At 41.1% G+C, this 21807-nt stretch overlaps 1 protein-coding gene across 2 annotated transcripts in view; it reads left to right on the forward strand.

The window, feature by feature from the left end:
- The window catches only part of slc1a6 (solute carrier family 1 member 6), a 149942-nt gene that overhangs the window by 90110 nt on the left and 38025 nt on the right, over positions 1 to 21807 (forward strand). For both annotated transcript variants that reach the window (XM_041204598.1, XM_041204599.1), the window contains one exon: positions 8121 to 8258. In XM_041204598.1, the coding sequence (XP_041060532.1) occupies positions 8121 to 8258 (138 nt within the window). The remainder of the gene's footprint in view (positions 1 to 8120; positions 8259 to 21807) is intronic.

Genomic DNA, 21807 nt, shown 5'->3' on the forward strand with positions numbered 1-21807 from the left:
GTCAAGTTACATAAGAGATTCTTGCTTAGAACTCCATGAAGGTCTTCCTGATCTTCTACCATAATTTTGATGGGACTTCAGCAGATCCCATGAAGAACTAGTGTAACAACTGAAAGCGGCCATTTGTACTACTTCTTTAGGTACTCCATTCATTTCCATCTGAGGTTACACATGCAGACTGGGAGCCCACCCCTGCCCCTGCCCCTGCCCCCCAACCCTAACATTCTCTCTAACACCTCCCAAGATTGCTCTGCAATATTGCTCAATGCAATAATGTGGAGCAATCTTTACTTCACAGCTAAATCTGTAAGTGGCTGACATGATGGAGCAATGTAAAAGAAGTTTTCATCTGCATCTATGATATATCTGACCTAGTATTTCTTGATGGGGCTGAATGGAAGCAACTTTAACTATCTGTGTTATCATTGACTTGGGAATGCTTGATGGGCAGTGCAGAGGGAACTTGACTTTTCATCTCATTGTGCCTTGCCTGACCTGTGACTGCTTGATGGTTCAAAGCAGAGGGAGATTAACTCTTGAGTAACCAGGTTATCCAAATCTGGACATGTTTAATGAGAGACTGTGGAGGGAAATTTACTTCGTATCTCACCATACTGAAGCTGATTTTGGACTGCTTTTGGGACAGTAGATGTTTGTTCTGCCAGCCGTGACAGCCCTCATGTTGATCGACAGATATAATTACATATTTCTGCCCATCATATATTGAAATAGTTAAGAGTTGTGAACTGCATTGCAAATGACTGTATAAATACTTCCTATCAAAATTCAAAATGTCCACACTTAGCTGGGACATGTCATTTTGAAATTTCCCTGGGATCCCTGTTGGTTCCAGTATTAATCTAATCACTGATTTGTGTATTACTGTCTCTGTATGTTCTAAATTTAGTTCTGCTGTGGATATCTTTTTGAGTTGGTGCCTTTAGTTGCTTCCATAAGCTACCTGAGAACTTATTTTTATGGAAGTTAGTTCAAACTACCCCATATCTACTTGCATGGCTGCAGAATCTAAGACAGTAAGAATGAAACTCCTTTGTGATCTGCAATAGGTCACCATGTATTTTGCACATGCACTTCTTCAATCTTTCTGAAGGTGGACCCAGTTAACAGTGGATGAGATGAAGTTTGGTTTAAATCATAAGCCGCTTTATTCCACAGTAAGGTAAAGCATATTCAACAAAATGGTATGAACATAATTCATGTAATGATGTGAAATAAGGAAAACACAATATTACTTTGGCTCTGGTTGGTCATTTTAGTTAATGTAAATAGAATAACCTGTCTGCGTGCTGTCCTACAGCCCAGGGTGAAGACTTGCTCCCCAAAGTCATCTTCCTTTCCAGTCATGTGCAAATGACTTAATGGTGTCTGTACAGATTTATAAAAGCTTGTCTCATTGACTAACAGAAATTAATCAATCCTCCAACTTTATAGCACCATAGTGCAAGGTGTCTTATCTAGAAAAGCTAACCATTTGACTATTGTTCAATCTCTGGGAAAAACAATTCTCTTAAGTATTTAACCCCCTTTTATCTGTCTCTCTTTTTGACACAGCCATGAGATAATATCGCCCTTAAAACTCCACTATAAAAAATAACTATCACCATTATTCCTATATTTTCTCATTTTAACTACCTGCTCAACTACTGTGCACTCCACTCCTCTTGCATGTTTGTCACTCATCTCACCCTGAACCCCAATCCACTAATCCTTCTTCCACTTGTTTTCCCCTGAGCATATAATGAGAGCTAATACATTCCTTCACCAGAACCAGTTTCACTGCTTCTCTTCCTTGGTTGTGGGTTATTGGTTACATCTTGGTAGGTTTTAATGAAGTCTTCATAGTCTAAAGTTGGTTAATTGTGAGTCTTTATTAACCATTGGTACTATTTACAAATATACAGTAAAGGATACAAGCTAGGAGCTGCCTCCATGCTTAGGTCTGCATGTGGCTCTGTCCAATCCTACACTGATCCCTAGGTGTGGGACAGGTGCTCTCTTACATCGCTGTGCGGACGATACTATACTCAGTCCCACCTTAACCCTATATGTGCCAGACCCTTATACTACACCTATCCCAAGTCTTTATCCAATGTATTCTAGTGTTATACTAGTTTACTTCATGTCTTACATTGTTATCACAACATACTCAGCATTACTACATTATCACTATTGCTACATTATCCCAACCGCATCTCCCCCCTTCAAGTCCCTGGGTTCAGGCAGCCTGCAGGTCTTATAACCCTTCCATAACTCATTCGCATTACTTTTGGAAGAGTGGTCGGCTCTGTTGTCGCTAGTTCTTTCTGTTGGTTTGGATGTTGAACTGGCATCTGGGTACTTTTTCATCCTTTCTTCCATTCCATGGTGTTGAACCACACGGGTTGGTTCAGCTGCTGTGTTGATCAGTTGTTGCTACTCTAACTCATTACTTGAAGAGGGGATGAACATTGTGCTTGTCTCCATGTCGCTTCTTTCACTTTTTTCATTGTCATATGTGTTGTCTTGTGTGGATGAGGAAGAGCATTCCTGTGATGGGAATAGGTTTAGTGATACACTCACCTCTGCATTTCGCTGTTGGCAATGAATAGGTGCTACCATGTTCCAGCATCTTTAGTGGCTTTGGCATACTGGCTGGGAGTTGCAGCGTATGTTCAGTGATTGCAGTGTTGACCTTCTATACCATCATCGGAGTCAGAGGTTGAGGCTCATTAGACAATTGGTTGCTTTCTTTTACATCCTCCACTAGAGGTGTCTTGGTTACCTCCCTGTTTGGTTGGCTGGTCTGAACATTGAAGGTTTTCCAGCACCAATAACAAGAATGGACAACCCTGCTTCGCAAAGAGAGAAGACAGTCCAGAGCTTAAGTCCCAATCAGGATACTCTTTTTTATTTTGTTTGAGTACTCAAGAACTTAGAGTTCTGTATGATTAATGACAGAGGTTGATTGACATCTTCTGCCGTTTTGAGGAGGTCCAGGACTACACAGGCATCTCTGCTCACGAGAGAGAAAGGCTGGTTACGTATGACATACGTACATCAGTTTGAAGATTTGTTTGTCGCCATACCTTAGTAATTGCAGAACCACGCCTATGACTGGAAGTCTGATTCCTCCAGGCCCATAAAGTGGCATATTTGTTCGAAGCCAAAAATCTTTTAGCCACAGTGCTTTGTCCAACAGGACTGTTACGCTGGCTCCTGTGTCTAACTTAAAATTTGTTAAATGGCCATTGACTGAAATGTCCACATTCCAAAATGAGAAACCAAGATCTTGACCTCACCCAAGAAGCATGGCTGTGTGTCTTCCAGGCTTGCAGTTTCAACCTCGTGGACAATCTTTGGGCCTTCTGTGTGTTTCAGAGTTTCTGCCCTGCACAGTTTGCCATCGTGTCCAATCCTGTTGCACAGGAAGCATTGGACTCGCAGGACACTGTTCTCGCCTATGGGGGTTCTTCGCTCCACAGAATTGGCATGATTGCTGTTCTGGCTAGTTCGGGTATTACTTTCCTAGACATAGTTCCTTTGTTGCTTAACTAGTTGGACTGTGGGTTGACCTCTGCACCATGACTTATTCTCTCTTAAAATGGTCATTTGTTGCTCATGGAGTTCTGGCTGTCTAACTGTCTGGATTGCCTTTTCCAGGGTTAGATCTCTCTTTGCTTGCAAAAGGTCAGAGAATGTGTCATCCACTTCTCCTACTACTATTCTGTCTCTGAGTTCCAATTTTAAATCTCCGTATTTGCAACCTTCTGCTATAATGTACAGATCATTGATGAACGAATCAACAGGTTCTCCTGTTTGTTGGACTCTCTTACTGAATTTAGCTATTGAGTATTTTATTGCTTCTTAGATTAAAATAAATTTCAATTGATTTTAATACCTTTTCAAATTTTGTGGATCATTCATTAATCCCGTCTTGCAATAATGTTATCCGCAATCAGGCCGACCAAGTAAAGCAGCATGTTCACCAGCTCTTCTTCTGACTTTTTATTTAAACCTGAAACAATGCTGTATTTTAAGAATCTTTTCCTCCAAAGTGCCCAATTTCATAATTGATCAGGGCCTTGGATTAGTCTGAATTTACTTAGAAGTGTGGAATTCTGATCCATGGTTAAATTTTTATAAGTGTATGTAAGAATTGTCTGAATTTCAGGATAGCTTCACCATTCACTCAGAGACAAAGGGAATCCCTGTGCTTGCCAGTTTTGTCAGGCTCTGCAACAATGGCAATGATGCTCAGCTTGAAAAAAATCTTAACAATGGCTGCCGGGATCACAGACTTATCTTGTTCAGCGTTTTACTTTTTGACTCATGAGTCCACCGAATCATTGCTTCTGCTTATCTTTTACCAAGCTGAACAGTCGTGATATTCCCAAAAAAATTGGTTAATTTGTTCTCTTTTTTTCGGACAAGCTCTGACTCGGGAATCAGGCTTTAGCGACTGGTTTCTTTCAAACTGCACTTCTGACACTGAATTACTTTAAAGATTTCTCAGGACTGGCTGCAGCCTGAAACTTTAAGAGATTTAGCTCACCCTTGCGAGTTCTGCCATTCTGCACTCTGAAGCTGGACTTCTAAAACACAGGTGAAATTATTAGTTAACTTCAAAATATATCTGAAAGTTGAAGCAATATTACTGAAGAAAAACACTGGTCCAAATTTCTGCTACCAAAGTAGGAGTGCAGAGTCGGGTAAATTCTCAACTTCGCAAACTCAACTCAGGAGAAAGTGCCCACATGGTCTGCATTTTGTTGTGGAGGAGTGGGGTGGTGGATGGGTGCTAACTGGAATCAGGCCTGCCACCCCTGGAAAGGGTTTGGAGGCAGCCATATGAGCTGCCGAGTGCCAAGGCAGGCTGATTAAAAGGCCTGCCTCATGCTCTGGGGCTTCATCATCCCAGTTACAATAAAACAAAAATCAGTCCTCGCCCCTCATAACCCCTCATCCCCCACATACTCCCCATTCCCCATCCATGCCACTTCATGACCCCCACCCATCCTATGGCCCCTCATACTCTCCATGCAAACCTATGCCCCTCTACCCATCTCCATGTTTCCTCATAACCTCCTGATAACCTACGCTCCTCTACCCACTTCTCATGGCCCCACATACCCTCCATACCTACCAACGGCCTTCTTCCTGCCTCCTTTTCCAACCCCTCCCCCTCCCCCAGCCAAAAATGTTGGGTGCCAATTCGGGGTGCAGGTCTTGCGATTCTGAGCTCTAGCACTATCGTGGCTAAGACGCAGAGTCCTTCCGACTTAACGAAAATTCAGGCCACAATATCTCTCCTTGAACCCCTCTCTGAGCTGACTATACTTTCTAAAGTTTGTAGAATACAAATAAAAATTACAACAGGTGTATTACCAGAACACTATAATTTACTTTTCTTTTTCACTCCTTACAGACAGATTGTTTTAAAAGCACTCAATGTAATTTATACTTCAATAAAACTTTAGAAATTTGGCCTCTTATTTTTCAAAACTATTTGAAGAATAGCTATTGTGCAGAAATTGCTAGAAACCAGAGTAAAATATTCCATTGCTACATCTAACAAAAGTTACATATCCTGGAAAAGAAAATATCATATTCAACTGCACAGCCAAATTCAGTTCACAGAGCTACAGTTTTGGACAGTTAAATCCAAGCCTAGGGTTTTAGAAGAGTCTGAGAGTTTCAAGTAAAAACTATAATGAAAGCATTAAAAAAAAGCAAAAGAAAGCTGCATGGGTAAATCTATTCCTGTTAGTATGAAATATGTAATTTTTGAGTTCTCTGTTTTGATTTCATTGTTTGAAAATTTCAGTTCCTGTTTTTAAAAAAAAATTGGATAGCATTTCCAGTGAGAATCCAGAAAAATTCCATACCCTTTCTGGGGAACCAGACTGCCCCTGTCGGAACACATATGTGGCTTTTGCTTCCTGGGGGACCCACAGCTGCAGTGGCTCTCAATTTCTTGGCATCTGGTGCCTTGTAAGGTACAGAAGGTGATCTAAGCTAGTCTTCTGTGCTTAATCCAGGTTACAAATGCCATTTTTATAGGGTGAAGCAGTACGTCCACTTCTCCTAAACGCCTTCTGCAGCTGTGCCCTTAAGATTTTTGCATAGTAGGTTTTCCAGAGCACAGGGAATAGTCCAAATGGAAACCATATGCTCCTTGAGCTCTTCCAGGAATATATCCCTTATATGATCAGCAAAGGAATCATTCCAACAATGTGCAGATTAGTTTATCGTCATTGCCATTGAATTATGTGAATTTGAGATATCCAGTGCATGATTCATTCATAAGTTCACATTAAGTTTATATCACAGAAACAGGCCATTCAGTCCAATTAATATATGCTCTACACGAACCTTCTCACCTCTTCATTTAACCTTATTAACATATCTTTCTATTCCTTTCTTTATCATGCACTTAGCTAACTTCTTCTTAAATGTATCTATTTACATTGACTACACCTTGTGGTAATGTGTTCCATATTCTTACCATTCTGAGTATAGAAGTTTCTCCTGAATTCCCTATTTAATTTACCAGTGGCAACTTATATTTATGCCCCTAAAGTTTTGGACTCCCCACAAGTGGATACATTTTACCTATGTCTACCCGATCAAACCCTTTCATTATGTTGAAGACCTCTATCAGGACAAGAGTCTCAGACTTGGAGTCAGAGTCTGTTCAACCTTTCCAAATAAATATATCCCCTCAGTACTGGCATCAGCCTTGTGAATCTGTTATGCATCTTCTCCTGTCCCTCTATATCCATTTTGAGGATCCCTCTAACTGTGAGAGTCTGGCTTTTGGAAGATGAAGTATGCGTGCTTCCTTTGCATCCTAATACAACAGTAAAATATTGCTACAGTGATGCTCATTCAACAACCAGGGCCATAATTGATCAAATAATAGGAATTTTAATGCATTGATTCCACTGGCTCAACTGTCCAAGGTTCTCCTCTGTACTCTCCAGCCAATGTCTAGCCATTGTTGTCTACTGCTGACTCCATAATTTGGCCACTGGAGGGAAATCCAACTGGAGGAATAGCAGGAAGAAACACCTGAAGATGAGCTAAGAGAGGAGAAACATCAATCAGGCCATGAAACAGGAACCAGGAGGAGACTTGAGAACTGCAATAGACATCTGTCTGGTCCTGATTCAATGCACGTTCTTCTGATAAGCAAATGCTTCCCCAACCAGCAACATGCAATCTTCCCTGTTCCTAAACCAATCCTCTATTCCATCTATCTCTGATTAAAAACCCTTTGTGTGTGTGTTTGTGTACAGATTTCCTGCATTGTGCTGCCATTTCACCACCACCTTCCAAGGTAGAGGCTAAGGAAGACAGGGGGATGCTACTGCTGTCAATTCCATAGTACAGCAGCAGACAGGCACTTTAACCAGAAATGTTGTGTTTAAATAAATGAGAAAACCCGGGGTATTCCATTTAACCAAATGAAAAAGCCGCAGAAAAGTAAATCCCAGCTTTTGGCTGGCTTGATTTAATTTCAGAACTCTTCAATACTAATCAACAGTTGGCACTTGGATTAAAGATTTCATGCACTATGTAATACACAAACATTATTGTTTGTTTCACGATGCTGCCATTGTGCTTTCTCCTTTAAGGCTTTTGCTGCTTTTAAGGCTCCAGAAGCATTGAGACTTCCTCTCTCTCTCCTTCATTTCTGGGCCCAGTAGTGTGCCCATATGTTCACATGCACCAGATATATCAAAATTAGTCCTGACAGGATGGTCAGGTTCTAAAGTTGTAGTTGTCATGCAACATACTTTGAGCATGCTAAAAATTGAGTTATTATTATTATTCATCTTTCGCTGTTTGAAAGGACAGCACCAAAGAATGGTAACTAATGATAACAAGCTGACATTTCACCTCTTCCCTTCTTCTCCATTCTCTCTGCCCCACTGTCTTTCTGCTCTGCTCCTTTTTGCACCTCTGGGATATAAGGTAATTTTTAGCTTTCCAAACTCCTCCTCTTGCCTGTATCTGTTGAACACAAGTTTATTAATTATGACAAAGTCATCAAGAATGTATCTGTTTGTAATTAATATATCAGACTGAAACTCAGGTTACCTTTACCTTTTTAACAGGTATAATTCTAGGTTTTACCCTCCGCCCCTACAAGCTGTCCTATCGTGAGATTAAGTATTTCTCTTTCCCGGGTGAGTTGCTGATGAGGATGCTGCAGATGCTGGTGCTGCCACTCATTGTTTCCAGTCTAGTTTCAGGTAAGGCTTAATGATAAAGAATTTGATTTCAATGATAAAGAATGTCCAGATTATTTCATGTACTTTACAAAGTGCAGGGTCTCCAATTCCAACCATGAACCCAATCATGGAATTTATGGAGATGATAGGGAGCTGAGGTAATGATTAGACAGGGGAGAAGGTTTATTTCTGCTGGATAGGATAATCAACCATGCAGCTGGAGAGCAACAGTAATGCAAAGGGGAAAACATTAGTGACAGAACTACAGGGTACAGCAGAAACCCCTTTAGGAAAACCCTGATGCCTGGACATGCAAATGGTTCTTGCCATCTATGATAAGAACAAGAATGGAGGCAACGGGAATGAGGCAGTAATCAAGAGCAGCACCATAACACCAAAAAGCAAGGGACTGACACATGGAGAAACAAGAGATATTATATTTAACTGAAAACAGTTATGGATTCCTATGGACAACCTGATCTGCTGCTGGTGCTGGAGTTCCAAATGGGTATTGCTTTTAGGTCTCAAAGTGTTGAACCAAATGGAGCTACTGAATAAACTTCTGGAAAGGGGAGAACAGTCTGAATTCATGGTTTATTAAGAACCAATGACACAAGAAAGAGTAGTGCAAGAGTCTTGCAGAAACAGTTTGAAGGATTAGTTTTTCGACTACTTCTGTATTAATTACTACTAATTACTTCAGAGTAGTAATTGTGAGATAACCCCTGGTGCCAAATTTTGGAATAGATGATATACATCAACAGATGACTAGAGAGACAAGATAGCTATAAAGGGTCCTGAGTCTTATGACTTTGGGACAAGCTGGGGCATAGGAAGTTATTCATATAGGCCACTCTTCAGCTAAACTGTTATGGTGACAATGTCCTCACTAAAATGTAAATCAGACAATGGGGAGGATTTAAAGTAGTTATCTGGGATGGAGCCATTTTGTTGTGGCATGTTTTGGAGCAGTTTGTGGTTGTGACGATCGTTGGCGACATGTGGCTTTCAGGTGCAATCCTTAAGTTACCAGTTCTGAGTAGCAAATATATATACCACAACTACTTTGTCCATACATTTGTTGCAGAGAGGACTGCACCTAGTAGAGCAAAATGTTTCTTCTTCCCATCATCAGTGACAGGTGTACATAAGAACATAAGAAATAGGAACAGGAGTAGACCATTCGGCCCCTCTAGCCTGCTCCGCCATTCAGTAAGATCATAGTGATCCTCTTATGTTTCGATTTACACATTCCCATCTAACCCTGATAACCTTTGATTCCCTTAATCAATCTACCCTGCCTTAAAAATATTCAATGACCCCGCCTCCACCGCCTTCTGAGATAGACAATTCCAAAGTCTCACAACCCCCTGAGAAAAATAAATATCCTCATCTCTGTCCTAAAAGGGTGACCCCTAATTTGAAAACAGTGCCCCTTAGTTCTGGACTCACCCACAAAAGGAAACATCCTTTTGACGTTCACTTGTCAAGGCCATTCAGGATCTTGTATACTTCAATCAAATCACCCCCTGACTCTTCTAAACTCCAGTAGAAACAAGCCCAGTCTGTCCAACCTTTCCTCATAAGACAACCTGCTCATTACAGGTATCAATCTAGTAAACCTCCTTTGAGCCACCTCCAATGCATTTACATCCTTCCTTAAATAAGGAGAGCAAAATGGTACATGTTGACAGAGAACTCAGTGTCCAGTGGTGAGCTCAGTGGGTACAGGTCTGTGATTCCAGGAATTGTAAGTGTGTTTACAGAGTGCAGGAGCATTATCTAGAACAGCAGAATGCAGGTGAACAACCAGAAAGTGTCTAGTGTTATGCCTTTTTGGGTACAATTCCATCAATAGTCTTCTCCCATGCATTACAATTGCTGCATTGTTCTGGGCTGGCCCCCTCACGATCTGCCATTGATGGTAGTTTTGTAGAGTCTGATTCAATAACTAATTTTATTCTGCTCTCTTTACATATTATGTATTTCCAATGCTATTTGGAGATCCAGAGTTTTTTGATCTCTGGACAAAGATGGTGCAATGATTGGAGGTGGTGTGCTTATGTTGAAGAGACAACAGTTTGGGGAAGATCTGCTTATGTCAGAATCTTTGGAAGATTAGGTAGATTCTGTTTAATAATGGTATAGATTGTGATTAGTGAGGTGAAATTTATCTTTCAGCTGTTGGAGTTAAACTACCTTGGTGATGTTTTTCTTATTCCAGGTTCTGCATCACTCTGTGATGAGTCAATCTAGAAGACCTTGATTAGGCAGAGAGAAAGAAGCCCTAGCAATTTTCAGAGAAATATTTTTTTTTTCTCTAGGCTTGTATATTGCAACCATCAACAGTTCATGTAATCATCAGTGCTTTGGACCCAGTGTCCGCTTGTCTCTGTTGCCAATTGAAGTCAGCTTGGATTCAGGCTTACCCCATTCAGTTAAGGCTGTCCCATAAACCACCATACTTCAGTTCTTCTCTGGTGTACTACAAGGATTCATGGTTCCCAAGCTTGATGGGACATATGATTAATCATTATTGGAAAGCAAGTTTTAGAAATTTGACATGTGAACTCCCTCTCTGCCCTTCTCTTTTTTGCAACAATGGTTTAGTACTCTTCTTTTAGAACATAAGAACATAAGAAATAGGAGCAGGAGTAGGCCATTTGGCCCCTCGAGCCTGCCTCGCCATTCAATAAGATCATGCCTTATCTGTCCCAGGTCTCAACTCTTCTTTCGTGCCAGCTCCTCATAGCCCTCAACTCCCCAATATTTCAAAAATCTATCTACCTCCTCTTTAAATACTTTCAATGATCTAGCCTCCACAACACTCTGGGGTAGAAAATTCCAGACATTCCCTACCCTCTGAGAGAAGAAATTCCTTCTCATCTCGGTTTTAAATGAGTGTCCCCTTATTCTGTAACTGTGTCTCCTGGTTCGATGTTCCCTGCTAGTGGAAACATCTTCTCAACATCTACCCTGTCAAGCCCCCTCAGAATCTTGCACGTTTCAATATCACCCCTTGTTCTTCTAAATTCTAATGAACAAAGGCCTAACCTGTTTAACCGTTCTTGTTAAGTCAACCTCTTCATCCCAGGAATTAGCCTAGTGGATCTCTTCTGAACTGCCTCTTAAACATGGGAATCAAAACTGTACACAGTACACCAGGTGCGGCCTCACCAACACCCTGTACACTTGTAGCAAGACTTCCCTATTTTTAAACCCCAAGCAATACAGGCCAAAATTCTTTTTGCCTTCTTAATTACTTGCTGCACCTGCATGTTAACTTCTTGTGTTTCATGCACAAGAATCCTCTGTGCTGCACTTTTTACGGTCATTTGTGCATTAAAGTTTAAATTCCTCGTATTCTGTGTGAATCAGGAACAATAAGGTGTCCGTCATATTTATAAATAACCCAATTGACATTGTTGTTATCAACCCGGACGATATTATACTCTCCATTTAAATTCTTTTGATTCTTCTTACCAAAGTGCATGACCTCACACTTTCCTACATTAAACTCACTTGCCAAGTTCTTGCTCACTCACTCAACTTGTCTATATCCCCTTGGAGATTCCTCATGTCCTCATCACAACATGCCCTCCCACCCATTTTTCTGTCATCAGCAAATTTGGATACATTACACTCTGCCCCCTCCTCCAAGTCACTAATATAGAAAGTAAATAATTGAGGCCCTAGGACTAACCCACTAGTTACATTTTTCCAACCTGAAAAAGACCCATTAATCCTGACTCTGTCTTCTGTGTGTTAACCAATGTTCAATCCATGCTAATACCCCAATACCGCGAGCTCCATCCTTGTGCAATAATCTTTTATGTGGCATATCGAATGCCTTCTGGAAATCCAAATACACTACATCTACCAGTTCCCCTTTATCAACTCTGCTTGTTAGATCCTCAAAGAACTCTAACAAATTTGTCAAATGTGCTTTCCCTTTCTGAAAACCATGTTGATTCCGTTTGACTGAGTTAAGCTTTTCAAAGGGTCCTGCTATTTGTTCCTTAATAATGGACTCAAGCATTTTCCCAATGACAGATGTTAGGCTGACTGGCCTATACTTTCCGTTTTTTGTCTTCCTCCCTTCTTGAACAGGGGCGTCACATTAGTGGTTTTCTGCTGCGACCCTCCTGAAATCCAATGAGTTCTGGAATATTTAGATCAATGCCTCCACTATCTCTGCAGTCACTTCCTTTAAAATCCTTGGATGCAGGCCATCAGGTCCTGGCAACTTGTCTGTCTTTAGTCCCATTAGTATGTCAACTACTTTGTCCCTCATGAGAGAGACTGTTACAAGATCTTTCCTCCCATTAGCTCCTTGGTTATCTCGTATCTTTTGGATGTTTATAATGTCCTCCACTATGAAGACCGCTGCAAAATATTGGTTTAAATTATTTGCCATTTCCCTGTTCCCTGTTATCAATTCTCCAGTCACATCCTCCAAGGGTCCCACACTTACTTTAGCCACTCATTCTTTTCATATACCTGTAGAAGCTCTTGCTGTTTGTTTTTTATATTTCTTGCCAATTTACTTTCATAATCAATTTTCTCCCTCTTTTATTAACTTTTTAGTTATCTGCTGCTGGTTTCTAAAAATTTCCCAATCCTCTGGCCTATCACTAGTTTTTGCCACTTTGTTTGCCTTAGTTTTTGATCAGATACTCTCCTTGACCACCTGGTAACCATGGGTGACTCGTCCTTCTCATCGAGTCCTTCTTTTTGACCGGGATAACTTTTTGCTGAGCATTATGAAATATCTGTTTAAATGTCTATCACTGCTCATCCACTGATCTTCCCCGTAATCTATTTTCCCAGCCCACTTTAGGCAACTCTTTCTTCATACCTCTGTAATTGCCCTTATTTAATTGCCCTTATTTAAGTTGAGGACACTGGTTTGAGATCCAAGTTGCTCGCCCTCAAACTGAATTTGAAATTCTACCAGGTTGAGATTGCTTAACTATGAGGATCCTTAACTATGATGCCTCTTGTTAATCCCACCTCATTACACATTACAAGATCTAAAATAGCCTGTTCCTGGGTAGGTTCTGCAACATGTTGCTCTAAGAAACAAACCTGATGAACTCTACAAATTCATCTTCCATGTTACCCCTGCAAATCTGATGTCTCCAGTCAATATGCACATTAAAATCACCCATGACTATTGTAGCGCCCTTCTTACATGCCTCCATTATTTTCCGATTTATACTTTGTCCTACAGCGATGCAACTCTTCGGGAGCCTATAGACACAACTCCCACCCATGTCTTCTTCCCCTTCCTATTCCTTATTTCTGCCTAGGCTGATTCCACATCATGATCTATTGCACCTATATCACTACTCACCACCAGACTGAAACCTTCCTTTATTAGCAAAGCTACCCCACCTCCTTTTCCTTTTTGCCTATTTTTCTGGAATGTCAAATACCCTTGAATATTGTGTTCCCAGTCTTGGTCACCCTGCAACTACGTCTCTGTAATAGTTATCAAGTCATATTCATTTATTTCTATTCGTGCCGTCAACTTATCTATCTTATTACAAATGCTGTGTGCATTCAGATAAAGAGCCTTTCTTCACCCCTCTTGAGAGGAGCAAACGAAAGCTTCAAAACCCTGAAGGCAATTCAACCACCTCACAATTCTCTTTTTACTGAAATAGAAAATGCTGGAAATGCTCAGCAGATCTGGCAGCAACTATGGAGAGAGAAACAGAGTTAACATTTCAGATCAATATCCTTTTGTCAGAACTGTCTCTTTTTACTGAAATAGAAAATGCTGGAAATGCTCAGCAGATCTGGCAGCAACTGTGGAGAGAGAAACAGAGTTAACATTTCAGATCAATATCCTTTTGTCAGAACTGTCTCTTTTTACTGCCTTTCCTTAAGTGGCTATTTTGCTCAGTGGTGGCATTCTCACCCTTGAATTAAAAGGTTATAAGTTCAAGCCCCACTCTAAGCATGTAGCCTGGACTAAAATTTCACTGCAGCACTGAAGGAGTCAAAGGTTCTGTTTTTGGAACGAGATGTTAGTCAAGGTCTGTCTGTTAATGTGAACATAAAATATACCAGGCACTATTCAGAAAGACCAAGATAGATCTTCCAGTGTCATGCCTAGCATTTAGCCATAACCAACAACAACAAACAAGTCAACTGGTCATTTATCTCTTTGATGTTTCAGGGGTCTTGTGGTACATAACCAGCTAATAATTATGCTAACACAACAATAGTGACTATACTTCAAAATAGTTTTTTGGCTGTTAATTGCTTTGGGATATCTTAAGGACATTAAAGGTAATAGTTAAATGCAAGTTTTTTCTTCTTACCAGTGCAAACTTTTAAATAAAAAAGGAGCTCATACACCCCATTTTGTCTTTTGTGTGGTTCCAAATCATTGTCTTGTAAGAAAGAATATAAAACCTTTTCTGCTTTTTTATTCATTCCTCCTTCTCATGTACTTTAGGACACTTTGGTCCAACATATTAGTTTCTGTAGCCATGCATGACTAATTGGAAATCTAGATGTGGCTAAATACATTTTTGAATAGTAAGTAAAAATGAGGAATAGACATCATTGCTTGTGATGGCTACTTATATTTACATGGCATTTGTATATGTACTTTAACCAATTTGGGCTTTCGTTGGTAAAATGGTAAGGCAGAAAAGAGGGTATTTTGATTGTGTGTGTTCTTTACTTCCTTGGCTATTGCTTATTGGTTATATGCTAAAATGACACACAACACTGTTAAAAATGGCATATTCCAATACCATGGAAGCATGAGCATCATCATACAGAGAGGGGAGCTGTCATTCATAGTCAGCTCAACCAATCAGAATGTCCACTGCAGGCTAACAAAAGAAAGCAAACTCAATCAATAATGAACAGCTCCCTCATGCATGTCATGGCAAAGGGCAAACAACATCCAATCATTTGCAGCCATTGAACATAAACCTAGAAGCTGCACTACACACTGTGTCTGATAAATTCATGCCAGACTTCCAAACGTTGGTGAAAGAGAAAGGCAACAAAGTTTCACACTGAATGGTGGTAAATATTTGTTAAGTAAATGTACATTTACCTGTATTGTGTTTAAGGCATTTTCAACTAAAAGTTGTGCGCTTGGCTAAAATAGAGTCTCTGCAGCCACACCTGTAGCTAGTCACTGATTTCACTTGGACAACACTGCTTTAGGAAGTGTGAGTGTTTCATATCAGTTTAATTCTGTAATTTATGCGTACTCTGTTAACAATATCTGGCAGAGTATTAATTTTGCCATTCTGAAGCAGATTGGTGCAGCCAGCAGACTACAGGATGTGTTTTGTTATTAAAATATTCCAAATGCAATTGATGCAGTGCAGGCTTTCAGCCAACACCCCTAGCTCAAAAAGGCTATTGCCTTAAGCAGACCCATATCTTCTTTGAAATAAAACGTTCAACCCTATGCTTGATGAGGGTATTGGGACCCATTGAACTAACAATTATTCTTTTACCATGGAGCTTTGTGCCAGGGGCTACATAGGCTGCCTGTCATAATCTCCTGGTCTCTTTGAAAAACAGTAAATATCACATTGTTCAGGCTAGAACCTCTATGCATATTTATAATTGAAATAATCACATAGAAACAAAAGCATACAGAAACTAACTAGTTGTGCAAAGCTCGATGTACACAATATTAAACTATTCCAAAATATTCAAAAGTACAGCATTTTTATCATTCATTCCATATTCTTTCTACTAAATCGCAGAGGGAACCATCACTTAGCAGTGACTCCTGTAGTGCCCCTAAGGCTGCCTTCATTCGAAAGGACAGTACAGTGCAAACAACAAGAAATCCTAGCACAACTCCACAGCTCTATCAGCAATCTGGGGTATATTGCTGGGATCTCACATCATCTTCAATTCTCTGCCTGAAGGCAGGTCCTTGGCAATAATTCGCCTAACCATGGCAAAGTGCCATGATTTTTTACTGCGAGTAGGGCAAGGAGGCAGGCCTCAAGCCCACCTCAGCCAGAACTGGGGATTGAATCCCATGTTGGCATTAATCTGCTCCATATGCTAGCCAACTGAGCTAACTGGCCCTCCCACACATCCAAGTCTTAAAACAATACAAATTACAATTAAATTATTCCAAAACCTTTACAGCTAGTTTTTATAGCCAATTTAAAAGTCTAGTTTTAGTCAATTCCAAAAAAAATTCCTGATGTTCCTTTTATTTTTATAAAGACTCTTAAGTCTAGCCTTTAAGATGCTTTTTATATTCTATCCCTAACAACCATTCTCTCTAACTTTTTTAGCTCCAATCCTTTTTTTTCCATATTATCTTTAGTTTGCAGCATTTTTCCATCTGTTTTATTGGCTTATGTGCTTCTCCACTGTCCACATTTCAATGTCAGCAAGGATATTGTTACCAGTTTAATTCAAGTGAAGTCCAACTTCTTCCTGCCCTGGAATTCATGATCTAGGAATCTGAAATCCTCCCTTCTACACACAACCATCAGTTAGAAATGGACTGTCCATTGACCTGTCCATTTACAAGACATTTATAAAATGTGCAGGAACTGATACATGCTGCTTTATGTTAAATTATTTAAAACCTTAATCCAACTATACTTTTATCATTCGCTGGGGCATTATAGTTTGACATAGACATTGTTTGACAACACAGCAAGCTGAATTGCTCCTCCATCTGAGTGATAACATCAAAATCATCCATCAGCAGAGATCAACAGCTAAACCAATCTTATATTTCTTCAGCTTTTTGGCTTTCACGTTTGAGTGTACAGTTTTGTTAGTCGAAATACAAATCTTTCCTCCTCGCTCTTTCTCCTCTGTCTCTTTCATTCTCTCTCTCTCTTTCTCTCTCTCTCTCTGTCTTTCTCCCCTTTCTTGAAGAAGACCAATAAATTTCAATGGTGTTTTTGCCTCTGCAAGGGAGAGTTGTCAAAGTGGCTGGGCTGAAAGCCAATTCTCTTCTTACCATCCCCTGGGAATGTTTGCTGAAGAACACAGTAGTGTGGAATTGTTTTCCTGGCAGGAACCCAGAATCTTATGAAACAATCAGTCTTTTGTGGGCAAGCTTTTCGCAGCTTCAAACATTGCCTGTCCCCAGTCAGATGTACACAATTCCTTGTTCCAAAAGATAATTAACATTCAGCAGCAATTACTCTAATCAGTACTGGACTGATAAATATTTCATTCATAAGAATCAGGTTTAATTTGAATCACATATGGCTGTGATATGCAAACGGTTGGATACATGCTGGTTCGATGGTCCTTCTGTTTTTAAGTTATGAGGAAATCTTTCATTTTGACCCTTTGGACAATGTACAGAATGTTTGTACCATCAGAAGTGTACTGCTGGTGTTGTGCCACTTCTGTTGGGAGGGCAGGAAACCTGAAAGGGTCAAGGTAATTGTTTTTGGCTGGATTTCTCTCTAATTCCATGTTAGCAACAGGGTGGGTGGGCTTCAACCATGCCTGATACTGCCAAGTGGTGTTTATTTCACCTACAAAGTGTATCTCCCAATGTTTTTTCTCCTTATGGCTGGTTTTTGCCACTGGGATGTTCAGGGTTTATTTTTATTCATTCAGGAGCTGTGGGCATCACTGGTTAGGCCAGTATTTATTGCCCATCCCTAATTGCTCAGAGGGCATTTTTAAGAGTCAACCACATTTCTTGCATCTGGCGTCACATGTAGGCCAGACCAGGTGAGGACAGCAGATTTCCTTCGCGAAAAGGTTGGGTTTTTACAACAATGGTCATTAGACATTTAATTGCAGATTTTAAATGAATTCAAATTTCACTATCTGCTGTGGCGGGATTCAAACCCAGGTCCCCAGCGCGTTACCCTGGTCCCTGGATTACTAGTCCAGCATCAATACCACTAAAGCCATCACCTCCCCATAAAGGAGCAGAAGCACTTAAATGGGAGGAAGCAACAAAGGGAGAGACTGATAAAGGGAAGAACATAATTAGGGGCATCTGTTATAAAAAGCACACCAGGTTTTCTGACAAATCAATTACCAGAGGTAGCTGACAGTTGAATGCATTCAGCAACTGCTAGTCCACAGGAAACTTCTTTCTTTTAAAGCCTGGGTTCCTGAATTCTGCTTACTAGTTTCTTCAGCAGTGATAGAACATGAGTCTGCCCTCCATAGAACTGATTCCAATGCCATTCTTTCACTTGTGTGTACTCTTGCTCAATTCTGCCATGTTAATCACCTGACAACGATCCTTCTAACTCACTATAGTGCGCAGGTATTGATTTCTGTATTGCTGCTCAGAACATATGAACACATAAAATTGAAGAGCAAGGGAAAACCAGTGATCTGTCACCCCACATCCACACTAGAGTGGCAGGACATTCTTTCATCCCTCCTTGTACCCACCCATGCATTATGCGAAGGACAAAAATATCAGGGGATAAAAGCCAGGGCAATAAGCAAAATAGAAATTCTGGACAGTTCCTCTCCAACTTCCCTGGTGATCGAACCCAGTCCGGGAGATCACATGAAAATGGAAGACTTGCATGTATATAGCACCTTTCACCACACCAAAGTGATTTATGGGTAGTGAAGTACTTCTGAAGCATAGCCGCTGTTGTAATGTGGGAAACACAGATCCCACAAGCAGCAATTTGATAATGGCCAGCTAATCTCTTTCTGTGATGTGGCTTGAGGGATAAATATTGACCAAGACACGGAGAAGAGCTCATCTGCTCTTGTTTGAAATAGTATCACAGGATCTTTTACAATCACCTGAAGGGGCATCTGAACATTGCATCTGAAAGACAGTGGGCGGAATAATATGGGGGTGCAGACAGCATGCCATCATTCCCCCTCCCCACCCCTCGCCCAGAAAAAATGTTGGCTGCACACTAATCCGCCCCACTGATATAAAGCACTGCAGGGATCATTAATGAGGGCCAAGTGGGACTTATGCCGCTCATTTAGGGTAGAAGTCCCACGGGTCGGAGCTGCCAGGCAATCAGATTGGCTGGCAGCTCACTCAACTCAGGCAGTGCCAGGGAGGCATCAGGGGTATCTGCCGGGACTGCTTGTGAAGAATGGACCCCAAAGCCTTGGATCCCCGGAGCAGTTAAGTCCTGGATCTTGGGCCAGGAGGGTTTGGGTAGGTTAGAGAGAGCGGCAGTGAGGGTGTGAGTTTAAGGCCAGGATTTTCCAACCCCTTCACGGATGGGACCCCAACCAAAAGTCCATTGACCTGGGAAACACGGCCACCATGTAAAATTCAGCCCAAGGTCTTTGGCAATGCAGCCCTCACACAGTACTGCACCAGAATGCTAGCTTTGATTTGTGGTCTCAAATGGGATTTGAGCCCAGAATCTTCTGACTCAGAGGTAAGCGTGCTATCAATTGTGCCACCGCTGACACATGGTATAAATGTTTTCTATAAAGACACTTGTCTTCTATATGATGTGATCAACATCCCAGTCAAGAATTGGTCCAGTTACCTCTTCAAGGATGAGAGCAAGTAATGTAGCCTCATCGGGGGGGTTCCCTTTATAGGCTTCTGCCTATAAGAGACAAAAGTTAACAAATAGTGGCGATGGTATGCAATAGCAGATAAGTGGCAGTGCAAAAAATGAACACCTTATTATGCTGAGTATGAGTGAGAAACTTTAGTAGAAAGGGAAGATGCTCAAACACCCTTCTTTGTTTGACTCCAGCCTTGCCATCGCAAATGTTGGGGACTCTCCCTATGCCATTGATGCTGATCAATGCTCATTGGTGTCAGGATGCTTAAAGAGTCAGGATCACCTCTTTTTTTAGTGTTTTCTCTTAAAAATGCCAGCTTTTCCTGCAAGCAGAATGGAATTGGATTAGTGAATGTCCTGTTGAGGGGTTTTGAAAATGTCTGAATCAGTTTTGGTGCAATGTGCATGATGAGAGAAAGAGGTAGCAAGTGTGGCTAAGAAAGGAATGTAATTGTGAGGGCAGTAGCTGGTTTTGAAGGTTTGAGCACCAACAGAGGAGGTGCAGGGAACTGTCCGATTTTGATATGAAGAGAAGCATGGGAAGCGAGGAGTAAAAGTCTGATAGTGCTTGGGCCAAACTAAGGGAGTGTAGGACTGTATAGGGTAAGAGAGGTGTGAAAGGTGTTCTTAACCATCTCAAATTTCTTCCTGCACTACAGCCAAGTCTTGGGAATGATGCTGATAGCATTTACTTGCTCTGCCACCTCTCTCCATTGCTATAGCTGCTAGTTCATTTGCCTGTCACCCCTTACTCATCATTACTTCCACTAACCATCAGTGAAAAGTGCACTTTAAGCAGAAATTGCCCGACCGGATTTCCCACCTTGTGAGTTGCTGTTAGGGAGTATGACTAGAATATATGGCTTGCCAACCATTGAATGGCAGAGCAGGCTTGAGGGGCTAAATGGTTAACTTTTTACCCTATGGCCAGAATATTGCTGTCACGTACAGGGCTGGCCCGACACACCAACGTGTAAAATGATGCGAGATGACATCGGGCATGCGTCTTGGCGTCATCACGCGTCATTTCGATCTTTCATTTGGCAGACACATGCCGAGTCGGCTGCGTGGCCACCAAACTGTCAGCAGCCTATTAAGGCCATTAAAAAAGCATTTAAGCTCATTTACAATGCTGCCCATCCAACCTTAAGGTTGGCAGGCAGGCGAAGAACCCAAGCGGCCTTTGCGTTTTTCAGGAAACCTCATCCACGGGCGGGATGAGGTTTCCTGAAGGTTTTATAAAATCATTAAATAAATTTTGCTGGAATCACAAACATGTCCCAGCTCATGTGACATGGCTACCGGCCATGCATTATGCTGGCCCTAATTGACCTGCACACATAAAATGGCGGCGCGCAGCCGATCACGGGTGGCGAACGGCTTCACGTCTGCCCGCGCCCGCTCCCAAACAGCCCGCCCACCGCCTGAAAAATTCAGGCGTATGTTTCTGAAACTGGCCTGGTCTCCCACATCATGTGGTTGGAGCAGACACCAGATACTATCTGGAAAAACTCAGCAGGTCTGGCAGCATCGACGGAGAAGAAAAGAGTTGATGTTTCGAGTTCTCATGACCCTTCAACAGAACACGAGGACTCGAAACATCAACTCTTTTCTTCTCCGCCGATGCTGCCAGACCTGCTGAATTTTTCCAGGTAATTCTGTTTTTGTTTTGGATTTCCAGCATCCGCAGTTTTTTGTTTTTATCATATTATTTACCAGATACTATCTACCTGCCATCCAAGAGAGACAAAGTTCCAACTCCCATTGTCTTAAAGCTGCATGAAAAGTAAACATCTGGGAGTAGAGCAAATGAGCCAAACCAGAGCAAAAGATCAAGGAATTTCACAAGCAAGTGTCATTCTGCACAAATCGAATTTCTGCAATCTTTCATGCTGGTTTAAAAATCATTTGCTGGAAGTTGGAATTAATCACCCCGTTAAGTTTCTACTAATTGTGTTCATTTGTGACCCTTCAAGGAGGCTCTTAAAATTAATCTTTCTAATAAGGGCATAAAAGGCACCTCTTAAAATCTTTATTAAAAATATTTAATTTACTAAGAAGCTGAG

The sequence above is a fragment of the Carcharodon carcharias genome, chromosome 14 (genome assembly GCF_017639515.1).
Source record: "Carcharodon carcharias isolate sCarCar2 chromosome 14, sCarCar2.pri, whole genome shotgun sequence".
Taxonomy (NCBI): domain Eukaryota; kingdom Metazoa; phylum Chordata; class Chondrichthyes; order Lamniformes; family Lamnidae; genus Carcharodon; species Carcharodon carcharias.